The sequence below is a fragment of the Sinocyclocheilus anshuiensis genome, unplaced genomic scaffold (genome assembly GCF_001515605.1).
Source record: "Sinocyclocheilus anshuiensis isolate Anshui unplaced genomic scaffold, SAMN03320099.WGS_v1.1 scaffold1452, whole genome shotgun sequence".
Lineage (NCBI taxonomy): Eukaryota > Metazoa > Chordata > Actinopteri > Cypriniformes > Cyprinidae > Sinocyclocheilus > Sinocyclocheilus anshuiensis.
In genome coordinates, this window is record NW_015544231.1 from 719,256 (window position 1) to 739,104 (window position 19,849).

At 37.3% G+C, this 19,849-nt stretch overlaps 1 protein-coding gene across 1 annotated transcript in view; it reads left to right on the forward strand.

Annotated features, from left to right (window-relative positions):
* Positions 1 to 15,366: 15,366 nt before the first annotated feature.
* Positions 15,367 to 19,849, forward strand: part of rpf2 (ribosome production factor 2 homolog) — a 7,305-nt gene continuing 2,822 nt past the window's right edge. The window contains exons 1-7 of the mRNA XM_016498314.1: positions 15,367 to 15,473; positions 16,851 to 16,983; positions 17,075 to 17,112; positions 17,219 to 17,258; positions 18,535 to 18,616; positions 18,693 to 18,769; positions 18,848 to 18,947. Of these exons, the coding sequence (XP_016353800.1) occupies positions 15,451 to 15,473; positions 16,851 to 16,983; positions 17,075 to 17,112; positions 17,219 to 17,258; positions 18,535 to 18,616; positions 18,693 to 18,769; positions 18,848 to 18,947 (493 nt within the window). The 5' untranslated portion in view covers positions 15,367 to 15,450. The remainder of the gene's footprint in view (positions 15,474 to 16,850; positions 16,984 to 17,074; positions 17,113 to 17,218; positions 17,259 to 18,534; positions 18,617 to 18,692; positions 18,770 to 18,847; positions 18,948 to 19,849) is intronic.

Sequence of the window (19,849 nt, forward strand, 5' to 3'; positions counted from 1 at the left end):
TCTGTTTCCACACGCACACGGGACGCGACATTTCAAAAGAAACTCGGTTTGTTTTTAGGTCGATGTTTCATCTGTACTTCAGTGCATGTACATTATTTATACCGGTAGTGACAACATCATATTGTAAGACACAATTAAAATCTAATTTATATTATTTATTCAATTTTCCTAACTATCCCAGCTTGCAATTTTTGGTTCCCAGAACGTTATTTTATTAAGGTTTATTAAGGTTTGTTTTTGGTTAGCCAGGGAAGTTTAGAACGTTAGTTTTTTGTTTGAATAACGTTACTATAACGTTTCCCTAACCGCTTCACTCCAGTATCACTCCGCTGTAGGTCAGTAATCATCCACAATCACGACCCTTATATCAGTATTATAAGAAGAACCATATCTTGTTTTTATCTATTGTTTAACCATATGTAAGATTAAATACGATTAAATGTCCATTACGGGGCACCCTGCAGATTTTACATGTTTTCAGCACCAAATAAAAATGACTTTAATGTATGGTTTATAAAATATGACTTATTCTAATATATAAAAAAATTACTTGACTTAAAAGTACATTCATTTCTTACCACGAAGTGCACAGTTTGTACAGCAGGACATTCCTTTTGATCCGTAAACAAAGCGTCTCCATTAACATCATGTTCTCTTCAGTTAGGTGTATCAAATTCCTCCGAAATCATCCTCTCATTACTAACTTATATTAATTTGAAGTAATCATCCAATTAAATAAATAGATCGATAAACGAGCGAGTCAGTCAGCAGTAAAACGAAATGACCGTTAATTTTTAAATTCCGCGAGCGCGCGAAGACAGGATAAAGCACGTGCTACTAGTGCAGCGCTTGCAGATCAGAGGCGCAGTAAATTAAAATAAAACACGAATTTATGATTTCTGTTATCACTATGCTTAGCCCTGGCCTAATATTATAATTTAAAACGTGTTTTGGTTGATCTAATTTCTGTATTTGAATAAATGTTACATTAAACGAATTTCAGAGTGTAGGTCATTACACAAAAACATCTGCAAAGTTTTCATTGGAAAGATAGTTTTACAGGGTTATAAAAATACCCTGAGAATAACCATTAGGGAACTTTATTTTGGGTTATTTTAAAAACAACCACCAGGCAATGTTCTGGGAACATTATTTTATGGTTGCAAAATAATAACCTAAAAATAACCATCAGGGAACGTTCTCTATAGGTTATATTTTGGTTATTTAATAATAACCACCATGCAACATTCTGGGAACGTTATTTTATGGTTATAAAAAATATAAGCTAAAAAGAACGTTCCCCTAACGTTAGTATTTGGTTCCCAGAAAAATAACCAAACGGGAACCAACAACTAACGTTAAGGGAACGTTCTGTGTTTGCTGGGGTTAACTTGAATGTGGACTTAAATGTGAACTTCAAATAAAAGAACATTTAAAAAAAATAAATGTACTCGCAGATAATATAATATTAATGAAATAAAATCCCTTAAGTGTACTTAAAGAGCGAAACTTTCATGAACACACTTAAGCTTTTGAAAAGTGCACAAATGTCAAATTACGTTTTACTTTAAAGTACATTTTAAATCATTATGTTTTACTAAACTTTTGTCATACTTTAAAGTACACTATTTTGATGTGTTGTCCAACATTTTAAAGCACATTAAAGTGCTTGATTATTATTTTAACTGCAGTGTGTTATTTGATATTACAATTAATATATATAACTTTATCACTACACAGATGTGTAATTAATACATGGCACGCATTCCAATTTCAATAGAAATGGTATTCATTTATTAATAAAGTAGTTTAAATAAAGTAGTTTATTTAGCATAAATGCTTAGTTAAATGCAAAGACAATAGAAGTGATTATGAAAAAAGATGTCCTGAAGTGGGTCAAAAACAATGCTGTCATGCTTCTGAAAAGTGCAGTAAAGTTAATGGCATTGATAATTTCAAAATATGTTTTTATTCATGCTAATGAATAAAGAAAATCGTTATTTATGAAAATAAAAAAATATTCTCTGATTCAGTCATTTATAATACCACCAGGTAACCCAAATCAGACGAATCTCTTTTTTTCACTCATGCAACTGTACCTGCTTATATGCAAAAGACAGTTTTTGATAGATGTGTTGTGTATTGTTCGCATAGAAAGCTCTTCTCATGTACCCAGAGTTTTACATCAAGGCCAACTGGAGATGCAGTGCTGGTGTTTTAGCCGAGAGAGCACAGGTAAAGCCACAATGAGCGCTCAGCGCACTGGCTCATGTTAGGGCTGTCAAAAAAAAAAAAAAAATCAAATTTCGAATATTCGTCAAATTTAAAATATAAATCCACATTCGAATGCAAAAACTTTGCGTTTGATTTTTAGGCGTCCGTAAGGCACTTAGCGGCGCACGAGATGCGATGACGATGAAGGTGTCATTGCATTTGAATGCTTTTGTTAGTCTATCCAGCTGAACCCATGAGATGCGGCACTGCTGCATTGTTCAAAATATTGCAGAAGGAGAACATCAATGCAGAGATGTTGTTTACGTCAAAACTGAAACCAAGCCGTTTTCTAGAGGGACATCTAGCACCGCTGCACTCGCGTCTCGCACAAGAGCTGCATGTTTAGAAAGCCGAGTAATATTAATGTAAGTTCAACTTTTAAAAAACACATCTCGAGACTTTATGGTGGTTTGTCCCCATCCCACTGCATCTCATGTTTTTAAATGAAGTACTCTTTGTGATTGGTTTTCGGTCCCTTGAATTAAACTATACATACATACATGATGTTGTTTAAGCAACTTAATTAATTATATATGGTTTATAAACATTATTTTAAACATTATGCACTTTTTTCAAAGATAGTCATGTTATTTTATTGCTTTGAAGAAACGTGCATTAGTAATGTTTTGCTCAATGTGCCCTCTTGTGTCCTCAGGAGAGAAGACAAAAGCGTTTTTCCCCCTAACTGAAATTATGCCTCTTCCCACACTCCCTGCAAAAGTGATGCTTGTGCGCTCCTCTCATCTCTTCTTCCTCCTCTTCTTCTTCTTCTTTATGAATCATGGTGAGAACTTCTACAAGTGCAATGTAAACGTTCAATGCCATGAAACGTATTTTATTGCTGATAAATGTAATAAAAAGTACACATTATAAATAGTACACTAAATAAACTCAATTTAGTCTTATCTAGTAGTTTGCTGAGCGAGCCACATGAGCTCCAGAATCCCGTGAGAACAGACAGTCCAGATCTGATCCTTCACTCACATTCGGTTTTCACTCTACAAGGCTCTATGATATCTTCATATTCCTCCTTTGCTGCTTCAACTGGAAACACAAGAGCATTCAGAACACAAGCTACTATATCACATGGATTCTGGCATCATAAACGGCTTCACTCTAAACTTGATTTTCTGCTAAATGACTAAATGTAATGTAAACGTATAAAGAAACATAACTGCTGTGTCCTGACATGAGGACGTAACATAAGGGTACGTTTACATGACAATTGTACTAAAAACAGAAAAGCTTTTTTTTTCATTTGTCTTTTTGAAGTTCTGTGTTTATGCATACAACAACATTGTCAATTCGATCCCCGTTCACATGGATGCACAAAAACGACTAAAAGCGCTGTATTATTCATGCTTGTGTGTGTGTATTTATGACATAATAAATATACACAGTACGCACACATATATTATGTTTTATTTTGGATGTGAATAATTTGGAATTAGTGAATAATTTTATTTGGATTATTTTGGCATGACAGATGGCTTTATGGTGCGCATGCAGCATTGACTTTTTTATTTTCTCATTCATGCATGTTTCTTTATCAGTCTAATGTAAATTACTTTAAGCAGTCCTGCGCTGGGGAGATATATTTTCATACTGTGATATAAATTATATAGCAAACCATGACTGTCCTTACCACAACAGCCTTAACCCTTTAACTTTCAACCCAAAAAAGTTATTATTTTTCTTAAAATTCATATTATTGGACATATAAAAAATGACCTGAAGCTGTTTTTTGTTAAAATGTATGTTTTTATCTACACAATATAAAATTATATCGTTATAAACATACATGCAACATTGTCAGTATCATTTTCAGGGTCCACATGAAATTACATTTGTTCAGAAAACATTTGTCCAAAAGGGGTGTTTAGAAATAAATAATACATATATAATACTGTCTTTCCCCCCCTTTATTACTTTATATTTGCTTGTATGTTTTGAAGCTATATTTACTTTTAATTCTTAACAATAATTAATTAATTATATATTAATTAATTAACAATTATTTTAAAAAGTAGCCTGCTTATATAATTTAATAAAAATGCACAAAATAATATAATCGTGATGCATCGTGATATCGAATTGAATCGAATCGTTGACACGATAATCGCAATCGAATTGAATGGTGAAACCAGTGCCGATTCACACCCCTAGCTTACTGACTAGCTACTGAGAGGTTACTTTTGACCTAACTTGTTACTCACGTAGATTTGAATAAGATTATTTATAATTAAGATTACATTACATTACATCAGGGTTTCCCAGACTGGGGTTAATGAAAGAACTGTTGGCGGTTTGTGAGTTGATGAAACACTAATGATTAATTAAATCATAAAAATGTAAAATTATGGCTAGCTCTGCATTAAATTTATACAACAGTTCTTTCTGGTCCTCGAATCTGATTGGCTGGTAAGAGTGCAATATTAGAGAGATAACAGAGCTCCTCCACCGTTTGTAATCGTTTCACTCCGCTTGCGCTACTTCTTACAGCAAGTGTCATGCGGACGCCCAAATCCTCTATAATTAAAAAATATTACTGTTTTTGTGTAGCGGAATGTAGTTTTAAGAGGTTTTCAAGTCTATTGGACATACTAAAGTTTTATTGTGAATATGAGATTGATCTGAAGTATGAATGCTGTATCAGATGCAGGTAATTACGATCGCTCATTCCATCTCTCTCTCATCATACTCTACTCCACACAATACACCGCTTTTAATAATACAATAAGCTCTTAATGAAGCAACTCAATGTTCCTTCGTTACTAGCTCTAAAGTGACGTTTCTGAATTAGTAACGGAGGCTTGGGCTCGGCTGTTAAACTGTCAACTTTAGATTTGAATCCACGGCGGAAGGAAGTAGTTCACACAGAAGAGGGCTTTTAAAGACACTCCGTTGTTTATTTTTTATGCATTTACACACTCTTGTTGTCAAACTGTTGTATAAATGCAGTATCACGCTCGTAGACGTGAGATATGGCTGTATATCGGCACGCTGTGATTGCAGCCATATCTCACGTTTACTCATGTGATATTGCTCATTTAATGCACGACATGGAGGCAAAAAGCCCTCTCGTTGCTGGAAAAAAATAACGTATTCAGTATCAAAGCTATTAATAAAAATCTTTTCTGTGCTCCTGAATGTTTCTGTGTGCAGTGTGATCTCTGTGTGAGTGATATGTGTCACTGAAAGCAGCACATTAATAGAGAATGGTGATTAAACTCGGACCTACCTGTGCATTACATGCTTTTATTGCACACCTGCCAGCCAATCAGAGTCGAATATTCAGACAGACCATGGTTTAATGTGCTTTATGAGATTCACACACTGAATTTCTGTGCAGTTGGTTTCCGTTTGACAAGCGCACACTCATGCCTGTCATCCTGCTTCTCTAACAGACCGATTATTTCAGCATTGCGGGGACGGTCTACTGTATGATGTTTGGGACGTACATGCAAGTTAAACAGGAAGGTGGCGTTTGGAGAACCCATGGAGTTTTCAAAAGGTAACATGAATGCATGCTGGATCATGTGCTGACTAGTGATGAAGCGCAGTTTTGAGGCGAGCGTAATGTTGGTTCTCTCTGTGTCAGGAACGTTCACGCTAATCTGTGACAGGACTTCTTCCACACGCTGCTGAACGTGCCGGACTGCCGCTCTTTGCCGTGTCTGCGCAGCCTCCGCCTGCGACTCGACGCCGTCCTGCAGCAGAATTACAGCAGCAAACTGCGCAGTCTGAAAAACAGACCGGTGGTGCAGATCCTGGAGGCTTGCTCCTCACGCAGATGATGCTCTGGCTCCCAAAGCTTTGGTCTGCTGTGAACACAGAGGCTTCATTCAGCCATATTCAAACACTGCCACTTTCTGTAGGTGAGGCGCTGTCTGTGTAGAATGACACACGCTGCTTTCTGTTTTTCACTGCTACTTTCATTTTACTCTGACGATTTTAAATAAGTTAAGTATATTTTTTGTATATTTCAATAAATCTTGGTTTACAAACCCCCTTGTGTTTTTGCAGTTCTGTGTCACACAAGATGACACGGTTGGACAGCCTTGTTTGTTAAAAACAAAATCGTTAACACTTTATTTGGATGGTCCTTTTTGAACATTCTGTTGACAATAAGTAACTTTGCACTTACGTGTCAACAAACTCTCAGTAGAGTATTAGTAGGCAGTCTGATTAATATCTGCTAACTCTTTATAGTGATAGTCTCCCAACAGATAATCTACTGACTGACTGTAATACTAAACTGCAGTGGAAACGTAAACCGTGCCGAGCCGAACCGTGCCGTGCCATACTGAGCCGTGCCGAGCCGAGTCGTACCACGCAGTGGAAAAGCGCCATATGTAACTTTGCAAGTACATGTCTTACTTGGCAAGACCAGTCTACTTGTATAAAGTAGGGTTAGGGTTAAAAATTGATAATTTTGACCCATACAATGTATTGTTGGCTATTGCTGCAAATATACCTTGCTGCTTATGACTGCTTTTGTGCTCCAGGGTCACATTTGTCAAAAAAGGCAGTCAGAAGAACTAAAGTTAAAAGCATATATTTACATGCTTTTTTTTCCATTAGGTGATGTTAGCCCCAGACCTCTTAGGCCAGATGTGTCCAATCCTGCTCCTGAAGGGCCGGTGCCCTGTAGAGTCCAGCCCCAATTAAACACACCTGAACCGGTTAATCAGGGTCTTACTAGGCCTGCTCCAGGCAGACGAGGCAAGTCCCTCCAGGACCGAGTTTGGACACCTCTGCCTTAGGTACCCTCAGGGCACTGGGGCCAAAGCATTCATAAAATATAGCAGTTTACATCAAAATTCATAATGGCCAACATGTGAATTGGGCATCACTCAACTCCGTATTGTTGCACCGAATCTAAAGAGACCAATCTCGTGATATTTTTGGTTAAACTATTCAGAAGTTGTACATGGAAAAAAAAAATCATATCTTTTGACCAGTAGGTGGCACTTGGACTCGAGTCCAAGACCAGAGGCCGTTTCAGAAAGGAGGTTAAGTGAAAACTCTTAAATGAGGGAAACTCTGGGTTTTGTGTTTCAGAATGGGAGGTAAGTCAAGCCCGTTTCTGAAAGAGAGGTAACTTATACTCAGAGTCAGTTACCATGGTAACTTACACTGTGAACCTAACCTGGTCGGGAGCAGGTCTTCTTCATTAAACCCAGAGTTTCTTACGTGATCGATGTTTACATACCTCATTCATTCATTCACGCTGCAAAAATGCTTTTCTTACGGAGTATTTTTGTATTATTTCAAGTACAAATATCTAAAAATTCTAAAGGCAAGATGCATTTTCTATATATAAGTGACAAGTGAAACGTGAAGTGAAAGTGAAAGTGACGTGACATGTGGCCAAGTATGGTGACCCATACTCGGAATTAGTGCTCTGCATTTAACCCATCCAAAGTGCACACACACTGTGAACACACACCTGGAGCAGTGAGTAGTGGGCTGCGGCACCCGGGGAGCAGTTGGGGGTTCGGTGCCTTGCTCAAGGGCACCTCAGTCGTGGTATTGAAGGTGGAAGAGAGCGCTGTACATTCACTCCCCCCACCTACAATCCCTGCCGGTACGAGACTCGAACCCACAACCTTTGGATTACGAGTCCGACTCTCTAACCATTAGGCCACGACTTCCCCCTTAAAACAGAAAGTTTTTCTTATATAAATTATATAAGATATTTATTCTTGTTTCCTGGGGAAATAAGTGGATTCAAGTGCATTTTACGTGAAACATCTAAAATTGTCCACCGGGTAAGAAAAATAAAGTATTCTCGTAGCTTCCTAAAATTATGGTTGAACTGTTGATGTCACATGGATTATTTTACTGATGTCCTTACTACGTTTCTGGACCTTGATCATGTAAGCTGTCTATACAGGGCCAGAGAGCTCTCGGATTTCATCAGAAATATCTTCATTTGTGTTCTGAAGATGAACGGAGGTCTTACGAGGTCGGAACGACATGAGGGTGAGTAATTAATGACAGAACTTTCATTCAACTAACCCATTAATAATCAAAGAGCTATGCATGACAATCAATCATCTTAAATATGGACTCGTGGCTTACACATGTCTCTGTTATGTGTCCTAACAATGCTAACAAGAGCTCGTCTCCTCCCAGGTGGCAGTGTGTTGGTGGCTGTATACTCTGTTATATATTTCTGTTAAGCTGGAGTCATCTGTAACAACATCAATGCTGTAGAACAGTTTCCTCAGAAATGTCGTTTCAAACCTATACCACTCACTTCTGCTGAACACTAAACACTTGAGAACCCATTAAAATAGTGTTAAAAGTAGTTTGTGACTCGTCTAGTGAAAATGTAGTCTCTGAGAAAAGTTTAGGAGCACACAGCACTAATATTATACAATTATATGATGTTATAAAATACACTTTGTACACTATATAAAACACTTAATTTCAGTGTTTTTGGTCCTCGTATGCTCCGCATCACAAGTCAGAGATGGATTTCACAAGTCAATTATGGATCTCTTTATTAAAAGTCAAAGTCAAAGTCAAAGTCACTTTTATTGTCACATCACCACAGCACACGTGCCTTGGTGAGTGAAATTCTTGGGAGCGTGCTCCAGACAGTGCAGAAACAATCTTTGATGGATTTCCTGAGATCGTAACTGGCTTGTTTACAATTTACAATTTACAATTGTTAAACAATTACTTATAATAATTAATATAGTGTAAATATATATTTCTGAGAGACCTGATACGCCTAATTGATGAGAAAATGATGTTAATCAAGAAGTTTTTGATTACAGATCACTAAATGTACTAGGCTAATTGTTTCTTGATTTCTTGATTATTCTTTATTAGTAAATGTGAATAAATTATATATGTTAAAAACTCGTGATTATGTCAAAGTCATTGTTATTTGGTGCTGAAGAAACGTAAAATATGTGTACCCTGTGAAATCTAGTCAAGTTTACATATTAATTAACAATTTCAATCTTATTTACCTGCATCTAATACTCACCCGTGTGTCAGGCACAGCGCTTCGGTGAAGTCGCATTTCACCCAAAATCACCGTAAATTCGCATCATACCGGTACATTTGCTCGAGTAAACAGGACCGTCATGTTCCCGTGTGCTCTCCGAAGAAATAACACTCGCGCGGCGCCCGATATCTCACTGTGCTTACGTAAGGACGTACGTGCGGCGTGAACCACGTTCATATTTCAAATATTAACAATAACAAACTCCTGACACTCTTGAAAATGGTATTAGTATTAATTTGAAAACAAAATAACCAGAAAACGGAAATTAAATGCGCGCTGTTCCAAAAAAAAAAAAAAAAAGTTATTTTTTTCATAATTGATTGACTGATTCCACTCACTTTAGATTCACGGTTTACACACAGTCTTTTCAGACTATTCACATTTTACACACATTGTATCCACAATTATCAGTATAATCAGATTTTTGTCATAATCAAGCGATGTCTACAACAGCTGAGCGCAGTGAATCTGTCGCTCGAGCCGCCTGGGCTTCGAAAGCATCGACACCGCTGGATGAAGGCCTAGACTGGAAGAAGGCAGGGATCCCAAGTGTGCATCAGACAGAGCAGAGCTGAGGAGTTTAGTGAGTGACCAGCGGCGTCTCGAGGAGTCTCAGGAAATGCAGCGAGACTCTGGAGCTGCAGGTTAAATGACGACTGTGTTCACAAGCAGCTCAGAGCATCAGCAGACAGCAAAAAACAAAACAAAAAAACTACTTTTATATATTTCAGAAAGTAAAAGTACTCACTAATTGATGCTTTATTAGTAACATTAATGTAAAAAATGTGAAACAATATTCTATTTTTATACTATTTCAGAAAGCAAATGTAGTCACTAATTGGTGGCTTATTAGTCATGTTCACAAATTTATTTACATGACATTGTCATCATGTATTCACCCTCATGTCGTTCCAAACCTGTATGAGTTTCTCTCATGTTGAACGCAAAAGAAGATATTTTGAAGAATTCTGAAGAACCAAACAGTTGTTGGTACCCATTGACTTCCACAGTAGGTAAAGAAATACTATGGAAGTCATCCCAATCCAAGATGGCAGCCAAGGCAGTTTGAGTCTCAGTGCATGAGGTCTGAGTTTTTTTGTGTTTTTATATAAGACTTTTTTATCTCATTTAAGTCTGAATGAGTGGTTCTCTCAAGCAAAATATCACCACTTTCAATCTGGGATCTTTGTATGCTATACTTTTATTGGATTGCCACAGAACTCTGACTTTGCAAAGGCATTGGCCTGCCCTGAATCCACCTGCTGGAGTATAACTCCTAAAAAAGTACAAAGTATTACTTTGTGGATCCTCCAAGTGGTTCAGTGGTTGCCAGTATTCTGCTATTTGGGGGAAGACTTACATTTGCAGTGGATTCAGCATTATTTTAAATCTGAATTAAGGATCTGATCTTGTTGGATTTTCTCCTGGCCGAATAGCACGTGGATTATCAGAGCTGTTAGACCTTGGTTGAGGCTTGAAGATGTTATTAGATTGACACCACATATTTCTGACTCTGATTTGCTGCGGCTTAGGACTTTCAGGAATCCATCTACGTTACTGGTGTATGGCTTTTAAATTTTCTGAATTAAGGACTCAGTTTTGCTGCTGGGTTTTTCCAGGCCCAGTAGCATATTTACTGTTAAAGCAGTGGACCTTGGGTATAGCAGTGTGACTGAGTTTGTTCGGGTCTATAGATCTCCCCTTTTCAATTGTCAGTCTGAAATCCACTTGGCTACCTGATTTACCCTTAAAGGGGTCATATGATGCTGCTAAAAAGAACATTAGTTTGTGTATTTGGTAGAAAAAGTGAGGAACGGCGGGAGGGTTAGAGTGAGCAGAGGCAGTGGGCTTGAGAACGGCGCGGCCGGCGATTTCGACGAAGGAGCATTCGCATCATATGGCAGCGGATGTTATTGCTGAGCCAGTTACTCATATTTTTAATTAGAGTCTTTTATCGAATTCTTTACCTAAAATTTGGAAAGCTGCTTATGTTCTCCCATTATTTAAAGGTGGTGATCCCTCAGACATGAACAACTATCGTCCAACTTTGGCCAAGATTCTTGAATCTAAGGTAAATTTACAGTTAAAAGTTTTTATTTGATAATATTTTAAACTCTTTTCAGTCTGGTTTTAGAACTGGCCATAGTACAATTACTGCTGCTACGGTAGTGTTAAATGATATTATTGGTACCCTGGATAAAAAACAGCACTGCGCAGCCTTATTTGTTGATTTATCCAAGGCGTTTGATTCAGTGAATCATGAAATGCTACTAAACAAACTTAGCAGTGCTGGTTTCGGACCAGGGACATTGAAATGGTTTAGAAATTATTTGGTAGATCAGACTCAGTGTGTTCATGTGGAGGATCTCAAATCAGACTTTCTTGATATATGTAAAGGGGTCCCCCAGGGTTCCATTTTGGGACCTATTTTGTTTTCTATTTATATAAATGATTTGGGTAAGGACATTCAAGCAAAAAACATTTTTATGCTGATGATACTATTATTTATACAATTGCTCCATCTATAACACAGGCGGTGAAAGAGCTTCAGATTGCATTTCAGTCGCTGGAAGATGCTCTGGTTAGTTTAAAATTAGTTTTAAATTCACAGAAAACAAAGTTTATGGTTTTTTCAAAAGCTCAGTCACAAGTACTTGATAATCTTAGTATTTTTACATCTGATGGTAAAATTACTGAAAGAGTACCTTCTTACAAGTACTTGGGCATTTGGATTGATGATAAACTTTTGTTCAATGTACATATTGCTAATCTAATCAGGAAGCTCAAACTAAAGCTTGGCTTTTATTTTAGAAATGAATCTAATTTTACTTTTAATGCCAAAAAGAAATTTGTAGAAGCTATCTTCCTAACTGTGCGTGATTATGGTGATATATTATACATGCATGCGGCCTCCTCTATCTTAACAAGCCTTGATTCGGTATACCATGCTTCACTACGTTTTATTACAAATGCAAAATCCTGTTCTCATCATTGCATTCTTTATGAGATGGTGGGTTGGACATCATTAGCTATACGTAGAAAACAGCATTGGTACATTTTTATCTATAAAGCAATGTTAGGTAAACTTCCAACTTATCTCTGCACTCTTCTTTGTCTTTGTTCTGGCAATTACCAGCTACACTCTTCCAAGTGTTTGCTTTTTAATGTACCTCGAGTTTATACAGAACTGGGGAAAACTGCATTTTCATATTATGCACCCTGGGCATGGAATAATTTACAAAAAGATCTAAAACTAGATAAATTTGTGTCTATTGGTGAATTTAAAGGCATCATAAAGAGAGTGGTATTTTTTATTTTTTATTTATTTATTTATTTTATTACAGGGACAATGCATATTAATAAACATTTCTGTCAATATGCCAGTTAGCCAGAAGGCTATTTTTCACCTGCAGTCCCTAGACAGATGGTAATAGTCACCCTAAAAGAAAGTAAAATTACATATTTACATAACAATAAAACAATTACAATACATTTAGTAAAAAGTACTATTGAGCTATGATGTACAATAGAAACACAACAGACCAACAATCAGACAAACATCAGACAAATACATGAACACACACACACACACACAAAGCAAAAAAACCAACAGGGGGCAGCGAGAGCAGGTCTAGTAGTAAGCTAATGTTGACAGCTCTGATTATCAATGAGCCATTTCTTTAACTGGATCTTAAATGTACTATATATGTTTAGATTTCTAATATTTATGGGGGTGAGGTTCCACTCAGTAGCAGCTCGAACAGAGAAGGCGGTTTGGCCAAATACACTTTTCCTAAAGGGAATGATACAATCTCCCCTCGCTGCACCTCTGGTTCTGCTATGATCAGCTGTTCGGATGTTGACAAACTGATGGAGAGGAGGGGATGATAAACCATGAATAATTTTATAAACAAGACATAGATTCGAAAATTTTACCATGTTTTCCCAGCTGAGTAATCTGTGTTTTTGTAATATAGGACAATGATGAGACATGCTTGGTTTCTTATCCAGAATTTTTAGAGTCCGTTTGTAAAGTGATTGCAGAGGTTTCAGAGATGTAACACTAGCTTGTGACCAAATAGGTAAACAGTAAGTTATATGTGAAAAGATCATAGAGTGCGTATACGTTTTTGCTGCCTGTGTAGACATTTGATGGCGAATATGTCTAAAGTTACTGAGGTTGAATTTGATTCGATTACAGACCCTTTTTACGTGTGATTTAAATGACAATTTTGAATCAATTAAAACCCCCAAATATTTGTATTCTGACACGATCAGCAGCCTTTCCCCTGACACAAAAACATCCGGCTCAACACTTAAGTTAGTATTGGACTTGGTGAAAAACATTGCTACTGTTTTTGATGTGTTCAACTGCAGGCAAGAATGTTTCAACCAAGCTGTAATATTAACCATGGAGTTAGTGATTTTCTCAGCTACCTGAGAGATATCACTACCATGAACATAGACTACAGTGTCATCAGCATACATCTGCACAGAAACATCTGGACAGACAGATGGAAGATCATTTATATAAAGTGAGAACAGCAAAGGTCCTAAATTTGATCCTTGAGGAAGAGTGGACAGACTGAGAGCCGCTGATTTAAATGACTGGACTCTGACATGTTGGGAACGGTCAGTGAGGTAAGACTCAATCCATTTAAGTGCATCTGAGGAAAAATTAAAACTGCATAATTTTGTCAGCAAGATTTTATGATTGACAGTGTCGAAAGGAAGCTTGTGATTGTTTTTGTTGAGAGGATGTTTAAATATTGTTGTAATGTGTACTTCTTGTATTTTAAAATTGTCTTACTGTATGGCTGCTACCTTGGCCAGGTCTCTTGAAAAAGAGATTTTAAATCTCAGTGACACTTCCTGGTTAAATAAAGGTAAATAATAAAAAAAAAGGGCACGTCATCTGTTTGATTAGCAGCATTCTTCAAAATGCCTTCTTTTATGTTCAAGTGGAAGAAAGAAACTCATACAGGTTTGGAACGGCACGAGGGTAAGTACATGATGACAACATTTTCATTTTTGGGTGAACTGTCCCTTTAAGAATAGTCTTAGTATAGTTTTTTTTTTTTTTTAGTTTAAAAAATATTATCAGTAATTATGTTATTTCAATCTTCAGTCTAATAAAAGTTAAATAAAAGTCACGAGATGCAACTTTTGACAGTTGGTGGCGCTAGAGGGTTTGAGTTAGAGACTCCAAATTTGGTGTGGCTAATATTCAGAATGTGCTCTATCTCTGTGCCAAATTTCACAACTGTTTCTTTGTGTTTATATGGACTGACAGAAGAAGAGATACAATAGGTGCTTGGTCCCCAAGTACTATAAATGGAGCAGTAATGTTTTATTTCGTTGTAATCTGGGTCACATTAATGCACGGACTTACCTGTGTTTAAGCCCAGGGCCCCGTGATGCCGGAAGATATTGTAACTGCATTTTAGAGTGAGTTGACTGTTCCTTTAAAATTATGCATTATTGCTTTGCTTTGAATGCATGTGCAGGTGCTGCCAAATATGATCTTAAAAAGAGAAGAATGCCAAAAATAAAGCGAAAAAGTCAGTCAAATTTCCTAAAAACAATTTCCAAAGCTCACGGTATATATTTTTTATTACTGCAAAATAAAAGGCTGACAACTTGCCTGAATGTAGGCTGTAGTTCTGGTGGATGAAGGGCCCCTCAAGAGGCCTCTGATAATGAATACATTATTCCTTGACTAAAAGTTTGAAAACAGTGCTAGAAATGTTATAATTAAGGAAATTATACATATCCTAAAAGACACAGGCCTAATAAAATATGTAATGACATGAAAAAAATACTAAATTCACAAAAAGTTTTTGTCTTGTTCTCAGGAGGATATAAAAGTATTCCAGCGATTTTTGGAATGAGTAACTTAAACAACGCTCCAGGAAATGTCTTTACTTTTCACTCCTTTATTAACGTATTTCCTATTAAAATAGGCTATTTTTAACATTTTTAACTGAAAAAGAAAAAAGTCGTGTTGTGTCGTTTTTTGTGACGTAAAGCAAAAACTTTTAGCGACTCTTATTATGAAAGTTCCGGGCTCCACCGGAAGCGGGTGTCGTTTCGCCGGCTTCACTGTGTGCAGTTACACGTGTTCGCATCGCTGCGGACAGACTCACACGATGGCGCATCGGGACGGGATCGTGTAAGTAAACTTCTCAGTACTTAAACTTGATCAACAGGTAACCTGTAGTTCAGTGCGCTGTTTTCTCAGCGGAACACACGACGATCTGCAGATCACAAACACTGAAGCAGTATCAGAGATGCTCTGCTGCTTAAAGGGGCTTCACAAAATACTGTGGTTCGGTTTAAGGACACGCTACCAGTCACATGCTATCGAACAGTAAGATTTGTAATGTTTTTAAAGAAGTCTCTTCTGCTCACCAAACCTAAAGTACAGCAGAAAGAGTGACATTTTGATTTTTTTTTTTTACTATTTAATATATCTCTTCTATGTGAATATCTGTTAAACTGTAATGTATTTCTGTGATGCGCAGCTGTATTTTCAGCATCATTACTCCAGTCTTCAGTGTCACATGATCTTCAGAAATCAGTCTGATATGCTGATCTGCTGCTCGAGAAACATTTCTGATTATTATTATTATGATGTTGAAAACAGTTGAGTAGGGATGCACGATATATCGGCCACCATATCGGTATCGGCCGATAAATGCTCATTTTTTCTGTTATCGGTATCGGCCCGATAAAGTTGAGTATAATTTTTCAGGTTTCTTTGATGAATAGAAAAGTTCAGAACTGCATTTATCAGAAATAAATCTTTTGTAACATTATAAATGCCTTTATCATCACTTTTGATCAATTTAAAGCATAGATAAATGTCTTAATTTCTATAATTTCTCAAAAAACAAAAACAAAAAAATATATACTGACTCCAAGCTTCTGAAAGGAATAGTGTATAATGATACAAAAGCTTTTTATTTCAGATAAATGCTGATCTTTCTATTCATCAAAGAATCCTGAAAAAAATTACTCTACTGTTTTCAACATTGATAATAATCAGAAATGTTTCTTGAGCAGCAAATCAGCATATTAGAATGATTTCTGAAGATCATGTGACACTGAAGACTGGAGTAATGATGCTGAAAATACAGCTGCGCATCACAGAAATACATTACAGTTTAACACATTCACATAGAAGACAGATATATTAAATAGTAAAAATATTTCACAATATTACTGCTTTTGCTGTATTTTGGATCAAATAAATGCAGGTTTGGTGAGCAGAAGAGACTTCTTTACAAACATTAACAATCTTGCTGTTAAAAACGTTTGACTGGTCGTGTAGAAAGATGAAGCCTGAGTTGGCTCACTAATAAAGTGAAATGAACCTGTTTGTGTACCTACTCGAGCGTATGTTGGTGATGTCCTCACTTGAGAAAACAGTATGAAGGAAATCATTGTTAAAGTGTAAGAATGCGGTGAGTGTCTGAGGTGAATGGCCAGAAAGCATCATCAGATCAGCAGAAGTCACTGTAAGCGTGGTCTGCGTGTCGTTCCTCAGGAAGGCGAAGACGAGGCGCTCCAAGCGCTTCCTGCAGAGCCGCGAGCCCAAGCTGACGGAGGGCCAGAAGAGCAGCATGATCATCAGAGGAGGGAACTCCAGCGAGACGGTGTCTCAGGCGCTCAAGGACGTGGTGAGACGCCGCTGCAGAGCATCCCATGCTCCCTCATTCACTGCCTGTGTGTTTCTTCATCTGTGTGTGTGTGTGTGTGTGTCGTTCTCAGTATGCGCTGAAGAAACCCAACGCCGTGCTCTACAAGAGGTGAGTGTGCAGCTGGATGGTGATGGTGATTATTGTGATGATGATGGTGATGGTGATGGTGATGATGATTGTGATGATGATGATGTGATTGTGATTGTGTTGTCAGGAAGAACATGGTGCGGCCGTTCGACGACTCCACAGCGCTGGTGAGCTCATGATTCACCACTCTGACCCAGGGCTGTGTGATATATATATCGTCTGCGGTAACATCGTGATTGTTTTTGACATCATCGAGTATATCACAAAAACGAACAAACCACACCTACACAGTGCACTCATACATGACATGATGAAGTCTAGTAGCTTAGACTAGTTTCACTGCTTGATTCAGTCTATTAAAATACATTTACAATGATCTCAAATTCAAGACAAATTTATATAGTTAATCAATATGCCACAGAGCACTGTTTTTTCTCCAAAAATTACCACGATTACAAATGTGATACTGATTTTATGCAACAGTTCAATAAACTAGAAGTTAATATCAAGAGACTTACGTTTTAGAAACTATATTGCCTGTTTTTGCTTTTTTTCACCAAGAACAAATAATTCCAAACACAGCCACAGCACAGTTCTGCGTCTCTGAGCAACATGACGGTGTTTCGTTCCTAACGAATCAAATGTTTAAATGATTCGGTTCAATCGCAATGACTCACTTATTAACAGTGACTTGCTGCCACCTGCTGGCGGTTTTAATTTCACATTCAAAGTATCTTAATTTTTCTTTTATAATTTCAAATATCAGTATTACGGAAGAGGATTAGGGCCAAGCAATAATACAAAAATAAAACCATCTTGAGATTAAAGTCATTAAATTACGAGAAAAAAGTCGAAATAAAATTGAGAATATACTCATTAAATTACGAGAAAAAAACTTGTTAAATTTCGAGACTGTCCCTTTAAGTGTCCCTCTGAGCTGCATTAAACTGTGTGTAAACACATCTAAATGCTTCTTCAGATGCAGCTTCTGTGTTTCCTCTGCATTGCAAAGATGCATTTTGATACTGATATCATTTGTTTGGTAACAGCCCAAATGTCTTTTATTCTAATTCACTGATTAAATGTAAGAATTCGACTCAAAAGATGAAGCACACTTTTAGAAAAAAAAAAGGCTTTATAACGGTAAAAATGCCCATAAAAGGTCAAAATCAATTAGAACTTACTGAAACAGATTAACTTCTATCACTGCTGTGAACTGACCAGCACACAGAATATGAAGATATCAAACACTGTAGGAGTCAGTTTAAGAGATCAGCACAACAACACACTCAGCAAAATATCATCTAATTATCGTTATCGATAAAATCCCAGAAAATATGGAGATATTATTTTTGTCCATATCACACAGCCCTACTCTGAGCGTAACGAAGCCTCATATGGGATCCTCAGCGTCTAACAGTCTGTTTGTTTGCTCTCCGTCAGGAATTCTTCTCCAAGAAGTCGGACTGCTCCTTGTTTCTGTTCGGCTCACACAACAAGAAGAGGCCCAACAACCTGATATTCGGTGCGTGAGAGCGCTCAGAGGTCAGAGGTCAGTGTTAGAGGAAGAGCTTGTGTTGACGCTTGTCTGCTGCTCACAGGACGCATGTTTGACTTCCACGTGCTGGACATGTTCGAGCTGGGCATCGAGAGGTTTGTGTCTCTGAGAGACGTGAAGGTACGCTGCAGAGATGACTGCTGAACGTGGGTATGTGTGTGTGACGCGTCTGACCTGAGCTCCTGTGTGTGTGTGTAGACGGACACGTGTCCCGAGGGCACCAAACCGCTGCTGGTGTTCGCCGGGGAGCTGTTCGAGACGGACCGGGAGCATCAGCGCTTGAGGAACCTGCTGACAGGTGGTCACTAGTGTCTCACTGCTCTCATCATGAGCTTCTGCTGCTCGATCAAACGCCACGCTATCAGAGAGGGGTTTCTGTGTGTGCTTCAGAGAAAGAAAAATGCTTTTCATAGATGATAAAAGAGATTCAGTGGGAAAAAGATGGATGTTGTTTTGTCATTTTTATTCTGTTCTTGGTTTCTTTGCTAAGTGTTTTTTTTTTGGGGGGGGAGGTTCTTTTGCTCTTGTTTTTATGTTTTGGTTGAAGTTTTTTTTTTTTTATGAAGTGAGGCCAGATTTATTCTAGATAAACATGTAATACTTGCAAAAACAGACAATTGTAAATTTTTACCCTGATTTACAGAAAAAATATTGTGTAACTATAGTTTATATATCAGAAAATCCTGCCAGGCGTATTTAGATCAAGAATTATTAGATGACAGTAAAAGAATGCTTTAGAATCACAGTGAGGCCCTAAAAAACTAACTAATAGTCAGTTTAAATCTTTACCTCTATCTTTGAAACCACTAGGTGTTACATATTTTAATCATTAAATATAATGATATATATAATCTAATTTAATATGAAAATTTTTCTTTCATTTATTTTAATAAGTAAAAGTCAGAATAAGCATGTTGTTTAGCTTTTACATAAATATATGTGCTACACGGAATAACGATGAAACATTGTGACATTTTATTTAAAACAAAGTGGACACTTCACTTGCGTTTAATATGCTTTGTGTGATTTTTCATGATTATAAACAGTTTATTTTTAGTTACTTTGGTCTTATATCATGCATGTCATGTCTCTCGACCAATCAGATTCAGCAGCTCTGCGGTCGCGAGTGTGTGTGTGAGTGTGTGTGTGAGTGTGAGTGTGTGTGTGTGTGTGTGAGTGTGTGTGTGTGTGTGTGTGTGT